The 9499-nt window shown below is 43.9% G+C and overlaps 1 protein-coding gene across 1 annotated transcript; it reads right to left on the bottom strand.

Annotated features, from left to right (window-relative positions):
- Nucleotides 1–218: 218 nt before the first annotated feature.
- LOC120110498 (scopoletin glucosyltransferase-like) lies at nt 219–2762 on the bottom strand. Its single transcript, XM_039125609.1, has 2 exons — nt 1055–2762; nt 219–789 (listed from the first exon to the last, which is right to left on the bottom strand). Exon 1 carries the CDS (start codon nt 2700–2702, stop codon nt 1245–1247), a length of 1458 nt encoding a protein of 485 aa, XP_038981537.1. The 5' UTR covers nt 2703–2762; the 3' UTR covers nt 219–789; nt 1055–1244.
- Nucleotides 2763–9499: the final 6737 nt, after the last annotated feature.

The raw sequence follows: 9499 nt of genomic DNA, 5'->3' as shown, positions 1-9499 counted from the left end.
GATAAAAAGAACTGAACCGAAGGGGTTGCCCTGATATATCAGGATTAGATCATATGTGATATGGTTTTTAGTTATCCTATCATGCTTCGCCAAAATCATGCGATGATTGACCTGGTTCTTTTCTACTGGCCATGCCCCGCGGCACCCAATGGAAACCCCTCTTTTTGCCTCACAGGTAGGATATCACCTTTTTTTTTCTTTTTTCTTTTTTTTTTTTTTTTTTCAAGAGGCCTCCACCAGAGTCCTGTCAAGACTTTTGGCAGACTACTCTGGTTTTATCTTTTTATTTTTTTATTTTTAACTTTATGAGAGGAGACAGTCATTGGACTACACCATAGGTTAACCTCAAAACCAAACCTAACCCAAAAGTTTCAATGGGTTTGACTTTGGTTCCACAGCCAACGCATGCATGATTGGGTTTACGTTGTGTTTGTGTTTCGTGCCAGTTTGTGGATTGGAGTGAGAATTCCAAATCCAAATAAATGCTTTGAAAACTTTTGCATCCAAGCATCCTCCTCCAAAAGCCTTATTTGCTAGCCATGGGCTCCCGATTTTATCCTAAAGGGGCCATCGTGGCCGAGAAAGATGGCCGAGTCAACTCAGAAGTCATTATCCTCTTGGCTGCAGTCCTCCCTAACCGTTCGAGCTCTTTTGGCTCGCCGTTGGACTTTGACGGGTGGCAGAAGCTGGCATGGCGGCAATCTCCCCCAAAGGACCAATAGGCCGACGATGGAGCCGACTCAGGCATTGGTCTAGGGCGACTCAGGAAAACCGCTGAGCCGGGTCGAGCTAAAATTTTGTAGATTTAGAAGTTAGCATAAATTTTTTGTAAATTGAAAACTAAAAGATTTAAGAGAATACGAACACCAATTTCACCATTTAATAAGAACACCAATTTCACCAATTTCCCAACCTACAAAGCTTATTTCTTTACAGATAAGTTATCTGTCAACCAAAATTTGACTCATTATTTTCCACGTCAAGGAAGAAAAAAAAACTAACATGCCAACACATGAATAAAATTGTAGAGAAAAAAAAAAGTTTTGACCATTACCAGTTTCAGCAGAGGAAAGGGAACTGAGCAGTGATGAGATGTGCGACCTTCAACTTTATTCCCAAACAAAAATACGTTATGGATTAGAGATGATCAGACCACTCTAAACCTGCGCTACACCCAAAAATTACATTCAAGGCACCAAATTTATTGCAGCTCTTCGCCCAAGCCAATGAACACTGAAGTTGGATCATTCTCCAGCCTTAGCAGACTGGATCTTACCAGCTTTAAGACTAAGCAAATCCTCTATCAAACTGCTCAATTCATTATAAGAACCACCCCCCTCCTCCACAGCTCTCCTTGCCATCTTCCCTACCTCCCTTGCTCTCTCTCTCCTCCCATCCGCTTCCTCTCCGCTTCCCATCAACTCATTTACCGCCCTCCTTATCTCCTCCCTCCTCACCATCATCCTCTCTTCCTCCTTGCTACGGCATACCTTCGCCCCGATCGCAATCCCGATCCTGAGAACATCCACAATCAGCTTCTCATTGAAGAATTGCTCGCCAAAGAGCGGCCAAGTGATCATCGGCAATCCGGCGCTCGCACCTTCCATGCAGGAGTTCCAGCCACAGTGCGTCACAAATCCCCCGACGACTTCATGGTTCAATATAAGTAGCTGAGGTGCCCATCCACTTATGATCAATCCTCTCCCTCTACATATCACCCTCTCCTCAAACCCCTCCGGCAGCCATTCCGACGGTTCACCGCCATATCTCACCACCCAAATGAACGGGTGCGCCGAAGCCTCGAGGCCCGAAGCAATCTCGCAAAGCTGAGTGCGGGTGAATCGACCTAAGCTCCCAAAACAGATGTAGAGAACCGATCTCGGCTTCTTAGTATCCAGCCAACTCAAGCAGCGGTCGCAGTCCGCGGAGGCCTTGTGTCCTCTCACTAGTTTATCATGCAGGTTCTGATTGCGTAGCGACACCGGGCCGACTTGCCACAGTTTCATGTCGCCTCTCTCCTTAAGTTGATCGACATAGTCGTGCTCCATCTCATGGAAGCTATTTACTATCGTGCCATAAGTCGAGCGATGGGAGTCACCCAACTGTTTATAGAAGTCGCTAAGTGGGGTTCCTATAATGAAGCCCGGGAGCTGCGACCGTGTCATCTCAATCCGATGGGGAATCTCCGGCACAACAAAGGGCTGCTCGTCGCTAGCGACGCTCTCGTGGGGCTTGAGACGACCGATGGCACCGACGAGGATGATAGAGAAGAAGCTCGTAATGTGGAGGAGAAGCCTTGGTATGCCGAGCTCAAGGGCGAGGCTGGCCGACCACGGGTAGAAGACGTCGGATATGATGCAGTCGGGGTGGTGGTCATTGGCAAGCTGCCTAAAGGGAGCCTCGAGCATGCAGATGGCCGCATAGAATTCAGGGGTGAGGTCTGGGTTGGAGAAGGCGGTAATGTTTTCATGGCCTTCAAGGATGCCTGATTCTGAATAGGGGAAGGGAATGGCAAGGAGCTGGATTTGGTGTTGGAGAGAATTGTTGGCGAGGTCTATGGTCGGTTGGATGAGGGGGACATTTGCAGTGGTTGTGATGATGGTGGCCTTGGCTCCACGGTCAGCGAAGAGCCTAGCAAGGTCGATCATGGGAATCATATGGCCCGGGGCAAGAAATGGCAAGAAGAAGATGTGGAGATCCATGGAAATCTAACCAGGGACTAGAGAAGAGCTTCTTTTTATTTGCAAGATTTTAATTAGGATGGAACTATGGTCCTCTCTTTTTATTTTGCTCGGCTTCGCGAAGCAATGACGTCAGCTAGCTTATTTGTTTTAGCTGGGTGGTTGGCCTGTCTGGTCATGTCGCTATCGGTGGGCAAACCCGCAAACATAAAGAGAGAGAAAACAGCTGTAAAGAAGAGAAAACTAAAAAATATTATTAACTTTAATTATACCGTACAAATAAAAATTAATAAATATTTATAGTAGTGGCTCAACAAATGATAAGAACGGCCAAAAGATAAACATAAAAAAAATCTTGTCAATCAAATCAAACATATTTTATCAACTAAAAAAAAGATAAGAAATGACTGTAGATTTAATCACCTAACTAATCTTAATCTTAAAAATAAAGATTAACCGAAAATCTGGATAGACTTCTAACATCCCATTTAGGGATGGTAATTTCCTGCTCTCCATCGGATGCCCGGCCGACCAAATTTAAATAAGGCAGATTTTACCTTTTTATAATTTTTAACTCTATCTGCCCCACCTCCCCAAGGCAAATGTAGAGCGGGTATGGATAATGCCCCACTCTATCTGCCTTCTGTTTTTGGTGTTGGTCTTGGTTTGCCTTCCCTCACATTACTCCTGATCCAGCTGGGCCATCAGGAAGAAAGATAGGGGGATTGGAGATGGACTTCTCTTTTAATCTTCTCCTCTCTGTTTCTTCTCCCCTCCTGGGTGGTAGAGAGAGAAAAGGAGGGAGAGGGTTGAATGGCTGCCGTGCTGTGATGTTGCAGTTGTTGCTTGGCACTCACTTGAAAGGGAGATGGTGGGATGTGACTTTTATTAATTACATGGAGTGAATTTTCCATAATGCCCCTACTTTTGCTTATAGAGAGGTCCCTCCCTAGACAAATTCTTTCCTTTACCTTGACCATGAAGTGCCATGGGATAACCTTTTCCAATTCTGCCATTGCTTGACATGGTAAACAGTATTGCCGAGCCTTATCTCAGTTATTTAATCAGTTTCATGGGCCTACTTTTAAAGTAATTACTTTTCTATGCTTTTATTAAAAATTATATTAAGAAGAAGAGGCTTCTAGTCTATCTTAGTTAGATTCATACATGTTTATTGAAATGGTATACTTGACTGCTATCTATTTTCATATCGTTTTTTTAAGTATTTTATACTTATTAAATTTTTTTATTATTAAAAAAAAGGCTCCATTCACTGAATTCGCCTTAGGCCCCCAAATATATTAAGCCGCCCCTATTCATACCCAACTCAATACCATCTCTAACTTTCTTTAATATAGATTCAGTCAATCCTGCCATTCTGATTATGAACTTAGGCTTGATGAATGAGTCAAATTTCAAAGGTTTGATAAGAATATATGCAACCTAATTCTCGAACTTGCAATAAACTAGATGGACTTGATTTTTATTTACTTGATCTGGAAGGAAGCAGAATCGTGTATCTATGTGCTTACTTCTTCCATGCATAACTAGATTCTTTGTTAAATCAATAGCTGAAACATTATCAACAAAAATCTTCACCAGCCCTTTGATTGGAATGTGAATCTGATTAGCATGTTTCTCAGCCAATTTACTTAACATGCACTAGAAGTTGCAGCTACATATTATTGAAGTTAGTCCAGATTTTTTAGTTTGTTTTTATCCTTTGGGATTAAGTTTATTTAGTAAATTAAGTTTTTCATTGTTTCTTATCTTTATCTAGTTGTTGAGGGATGTCTTTTAGATGTTTATCCTATACTTGTTCTTATCGCTTGTAAAGCAACTACAATAAATACTTGTTGATTCTCATTTGTACAACAGGGCCAAAGTTAACAAAAAAAATTTTAGTTTCTCTTCCTTTGTAGTTTGCTCTCTCTGGGCTCGTTTGGTTCGCGGGAAGCATTTTCCTTCCTATGAATATGATTCCTGGGAAACAAATTCCTAGGAAGAGAATGCCTAGGAAAGTATTTTTGGCATGTTTGGTTGACCATGGGAAAGTGACAAATTTCCAAGGTGCTTATGTTTGGTTGGCCATCCACTTTCCTAGGAAAGTTATATATAATTCCTATTATGCCCTTAATAAAAATTAGGTTTTTAATGCCTCTTTAATGCTTCTTTAATACTGAAGGGACTTTTTGGGAAAAAGTAAAAATGAAGTGATTCCCGCCTCATGGGAAAGTAACTTTCCCATGTTTCTCATGGGAAAGACTTTCCCATGAAATGTGGGAATCACATTCCCATGGGAATACAACTTTTCCTTCTCTCTCCTTTGAAAACTCCAACCAAACAAGAGGCATCTCATTACTTTCCCGTTGACCACACTTTCCCCCCTTCTTTTCCCGCGAACCAAACGAGCCCTTTCTGTGTTTGTTAGTTTGCCCCATCTGGTATGAAAAGTAGAGGGTATGTTTCGCCTTTGCCACTAAAGCCAGCAATGGCGTTTCTCCTTTTGTACCATGGCTTCTCCCCTGCTCCCTCCGGTTGCTCGAATCTCCAACACAGACCTTTGTTTCTGCCCAATCCTCGGCCTCACGAGCAGTACTTTGATACCAGTTTGATGGGGCAAACTCATAAACGCAAGAGATAGCAAACTACGAAGGAGAAAAAACTAAACAAAAAAGCTTTTATTAACATTGAACCCACTGTATTATAAATGAGAATCAACAAACATACATAAAAGTTACTTTACAAGTGATAAGAACGACTAAAAGATAAACATCTGAAAATAGATCTTATCAATTGGATAGACTTTATCCAAGACAACGAACTTAACCTCAAAAGATAAAGGTAAACTAAAAATATGAATTAACTTCAATATTAGAAACATTAGAAACATGAATGCATTTTTCTTCAATAAGTTTTATGAACAAGTAGGCGTGTAGCTATTGGACGGACACTTGGCTCGAGACAATGTCCGCTGTTTTGTCTCTAAAGAGAAGATAAATTAAACGGCAAGCCAAGCAGTCGCTTGCGTGCTGGTATTCTGGGGTTTTATTTTATTTTATTTTTACTGCGGTCGCCTTACATGGTCCTTGGAATTCGAAACATGGAAATTATTTGGATGGATGCAAATTGAATGGTTCAAGGACTATCTTGCAGGCCCAATGAGGTCTACGCCCTGGAGCAATAATAGACCTCTGAATCTATCGATCCTATGCTCGAAGGACCTAGAGGCTTTCCCACGCGTCTCCAACGCTGCTAGAAGATTCTGTAATGGGCTAGGTTCCCCTAATAGGCTTGCTAGCCATTTCCGTTTTTATGATGGGTCTATTCGGGGACCGTGGGCTGGGAGTGTTGGGCACTCATCCTTTACCGGTAGGTTCGCCCAATGAGGCCCAATTGCTAGTGCAGCCGACCCGGCTTCTGCGTTGCTAACATTAAATTAAAAAAGACTTGTGGCAATGTTGCTCGGAATCATGGTGCAGGGCTAAATTTAGGTACATGGATGGTTATCTACGAAGCCTGATGCTTTGAGAACTTTATATTTGATCCTCAAGGTGCTAGTGAACGGAAAATGGGTGGCCACGCATGGAAGGTTTATAATCTTTTCTTTTCATTCTTCATTAGCAGCAGTGAGAATATACTCAGCCACATGGTTATAAATGCTGCTAGAAAGATTGTTCAAGAGTCCAAATTCAGCCTGGAATCAGTGGCTTCACTATAAACATCTGCCGGTGCCTCCCCGGAAGGGCTGAATTCTGAGTGACCAAAGGGATCGTCCAGGAGCATAATGCCAAGTTCTCTCTCCTTAAACCATACTATAACCGATAAAAAGAACTGAACCGAAGGGGTTGCCCTGATATATCAGGATTAGATCATATGTGATATGGTTTTTAGTTATACTATCATGCTTCGCCAGAATCATGCGATGATTGACTTGGTTCTTTTTTATTGGCCATGCCCCGCGGCACCCAATAGAAACCCCACGTTATGCCTCACGGGCAGGATATCACTTTCTCTTCTTTTATTTTATTTTATTTTTTTTTTTCCTTCAAGTGGCCTCCACTTGAGTTCTGTCAAGACTTGGTCAGTGGACTACACCATAGGTTAACCTCAAAACCAAACCTAACCCAAAAGTTTCAATGGGTTTGACTTTGGTTCCACACCCAGTGCATTCATGATTGGGTTTGGGTTGTGTCTGGGTTACGTACCAGTTTGTGGATTGGAGTGAGAGTCCCAAATCCAAATAAATGCTCAGAAAACTTTTGCATCCAAGCATCCTTCTCCCAAAAGCCTTATTTGCTGGCCATACAGCCATGGGCTCCCGACTTTATCCCGAAGCCGGACATGGTGAAAATGACGCTGCTGCTCGGAGTCCAAATCAAGAGCAAATTCAGGGTTCCGTGGCAACCCATCATGTATGAAAATGTGCCCAATTTTTGCTATGGGTGTAGGCAAATCAGGTATGCCGAAGCGGTCTGCAAGTTTCCGATGCTGGAGGTGGAGGGGGACGTGCAGGATCGGACGCGGTCCCCAGCTCGCATAGTGGTAGAGACGGGCGGAGATTCAGCAGACGGTCGTGAGCCAGATTCTAGCTCCGATGAGATAACCCGGAGGGCGATCTTTGGACCTTGGTTGGTGACCACGAATATCCAACCGCCATGAGCGGTAAAGGGGCCGCCGCAACCGAGAAAGACAGCTGAGTCAACCCCGAAGTCCTTATCCTCACAACCGTGGCCCCCCCTAACAGTCTGAGCTCCTCTAGTTCGCCGTCAGACTTGGACGGGTGGTAGAAGTAGGCGAAAGGGGCATGGCAATGATCTTCCTTGTAGGACCCGCAGGCCGACGACGGAGCCAACTCGGGCACTGGGTCTAGGGCGACTTAGGGAAGTCGCCGTGCCGGGTCGAGCTTTGACCCACTAAACGACTTGGTTGACTCAGCGGATGACTCGGGTGGAGCTGGGTCGGGCACTTTGTAGGCCAGCCTAAAGGTGGCAATGGTGGACGTGAGCCTGGGCTAGTCAAATAATTGTCCTAGAAGCCCAGCGACTAGGTCGGTTGGAGTCAGCCTAGGCCTGGAGGACTCGAGCCGGTTTGGTGGCCCAGACCAGACTGCTAAAGCGGATGGGCCTTGTGCACCTAAGGCGCCGAGCCGGAGGCAGGTAACGAATGAGGCCTGGGTGAGCGGGAACTGACTGTCCCCCCCCTCGCCCAAGCGTCGACGTCCTCCCCGGTGACAGTGCCTCCTGCTCTAGCAACTCCCGGCTCTTCTCGACAAGGATGTTGCATCGGCCTGGTATGTTCCTACTGCCTTGGCTAATACCAGGCGGCTGATTGGAGATTGGTGCAGTGTGGATGTTGTGGACGTCCCTTGGGTGGATACTCTTTCGATGAGGCTCTAGCCGACCATGGTCAATGTTGTGGCTATAAATAGTTTGCGGGTTTGCAATCTCCTTTGCCTTGATGGTGTTGGGTGGGACACTAGCCTAAGTGGCCATTTATTTGGAGAGCACCTTACAAAGAGAGTACAGTCGTTGGCGGTTTCGGAGTGTGCTGGTCCGGATGTGAAGGCTTGGTGCATGTCCTACAGCCCTAGGGTCAAAGTGAGAGATATCTATGACCTTCTTTAGTGTGAGCAGCAACTGAGACATGACTGTTAGATGTATACCATATAAGCCAATCTGGCGGACACATTATTAATTCTGGGACATAAATTTGTACTTGACTTTATTATTATTGAACAATAAATGGGCATCTTTTCATTCATATTGTTTATGTGTCTATGAATCGTTCAAGGAATTAATAAGATGATGATACATATTCTCAAGAGTTGAGAATTTGAGCCATGTATCATTGGTGATTAATTTTTAAATGCTCCTGATCAATGGATCATCACGAGGACGGTGATCGATCCGATCAGTGCACAGATCGTTTTCCTTCTGGATGGACGAGACTCGAGTCCACAGTGTAGGGACACTGAAGTGATAGTGCATGTGCTTGTTAGAGAACAAGGGTACTGAGCGTGACCAAGACAAGAAGTCACTTGGATGTCTATCCACTTGTCAGTGACTTGCTTGATGTTACAGTGGTGTGACTGGTCCTTTGACCTGCGGTGCTTCGGCTATTCATAGTGAGGTTATTGTAGTTTGACTGCACATATACATGGTCTCTAGTCATATGAGTCATTGTCGTATAGATTGGTTGTAGTAGGTTCATTGTAGGAGTAGGGTATGTACTTACATGGAATCTATCGACCTTGATAGAAGAGGAGTGATCCTATGTGATTTATTAGACTGAGTTCTAAGACCTTGGCCAAGGCAGTAATATACAGTGGAGAAAGAGTTTTCCACTATCGGACTCAAGTCGAATAAATCTAGACATATGATAGACGACGGGGTTTGACGAGTTATCCATGACCTCCGGTCTGTAGGGATCCACGATAGAAGAACTGTATCATACGATAACTGCACCTAGAGGTTCATTATTCTATTCTGCTGGGTAGCCACTACATACTGATAGGTGTCACTGGTGGATGGTGAGACTCACAGGGATCATCTTGATGGTCGATAATTCCTGGTGAGTTGAGTTGGAATTGTTTCAACCCATTGAAAGGAGTTTTCAATGATATTGTGATAGAGATCGCAATATATCTCACTACCAGTCAGAATAGAACCTATGGGGTGACACACATTAGAGGTAATGACCGATCCAATGGTTGAATTGTGATTATGAATCACAAATAATCAATTTGATTGATAATTGGTTGACCTGTTAAGAGTTAGTGAGTTGAAGAAGGAATAATTGCAATCGGATTTCAATTT

Source organism: Phoenix dactylifera, chromosome 4, assembly GCF_009389715.1.
Source record: "Phoenix dactylifera cultivar Barhee BC4 chromosome 4, palm_55x_up_171113_PBpolish2nd_filt_p, whole genome shotgun sequence".
Lineage (NCBI taxonomy): Eukaryota > Viridiplantae > Streptophyta > Magnoliopsida > Arecales > Arecaceae > Phoenix > Phoenix dactylifera.
This window is presented reverse-complemented; position numbering and strand designations above follow the sequence as displayed.